The following is a 372-nucleotide window of genomic DNA, read 5'->3' on the forward strand; positions in this document are numbered from 1 at the left end:
ACCGAGTTCATTCATAAGTTCCTCCCGTGCAGGTTGAGGGTGGCCGCATTGACCACGCCCACCACGACACCCTAGCTCACCGCGCCCTTGACGAGGCCGTAGCGATGGATGAAGCTATTGAAAAGGCCTTGGACCTCACTAGTGAAGAGGTAGGTGAAGTATCCACTACTCAGCCTGGTATAATTTGGAGTGAATTCTGTTTTACGGCAGTTCGAGCTGAAATTAGTGGGTCCTTATTTATATAACCTTCCTACAGGATACGCTCATCGTTGTCACCGCTGACCACGCGCACACCATGTCTATCAGTGGCTATCCCAGTCGTGGACAGGAAATTATTGGTAAGGGTCGTACATTTATAACTGCGCTTATGTA

At 49.5% G+C, this 372-nt stretch overlaps 1 protein-coding gene across 2 annotated transcripts in view; it reads left to right on the plus strand.

Annotated features, from left to right (window-relative positions):
• Positions 1-372, plus strand: part of LOC119589253 (alkaline phosphatase-like) — a 13,567-nt gene that overhangs the window by 11,539 nt on the left and 1,656 nt on the right. For both annotated transcript variants that reach the window (XM_037937868.1, XM_037937869.1), the window contains exons 8-9: positions 33-149; positions 257-338. In XM_037937868.1, the coding sequence (XP_037793796.1) occupies positions 33-149; positions 257-338 (199 nt within the window). The remainder of the gene's footprint in view (positions 1-32; positions 150-256; positions 339-372) is intronic.

The sequence above is a fragment of the Penaeus monodon genome, chromosome 25 (assembly GCF_015228065.2).
Source record: "Penaeus monodon isolate SGIC_2016 chromosome 25, NSTDA_Pmon_1, whole genome shotgun sequence".
Classification (NCBI taxonomy): domain Eukaryota; kingdom Metazoa; phylum Arthropoda; class Malacostraca; order Decapoda; family Penaeidae; genus Penaeus; species Penaeus monodon.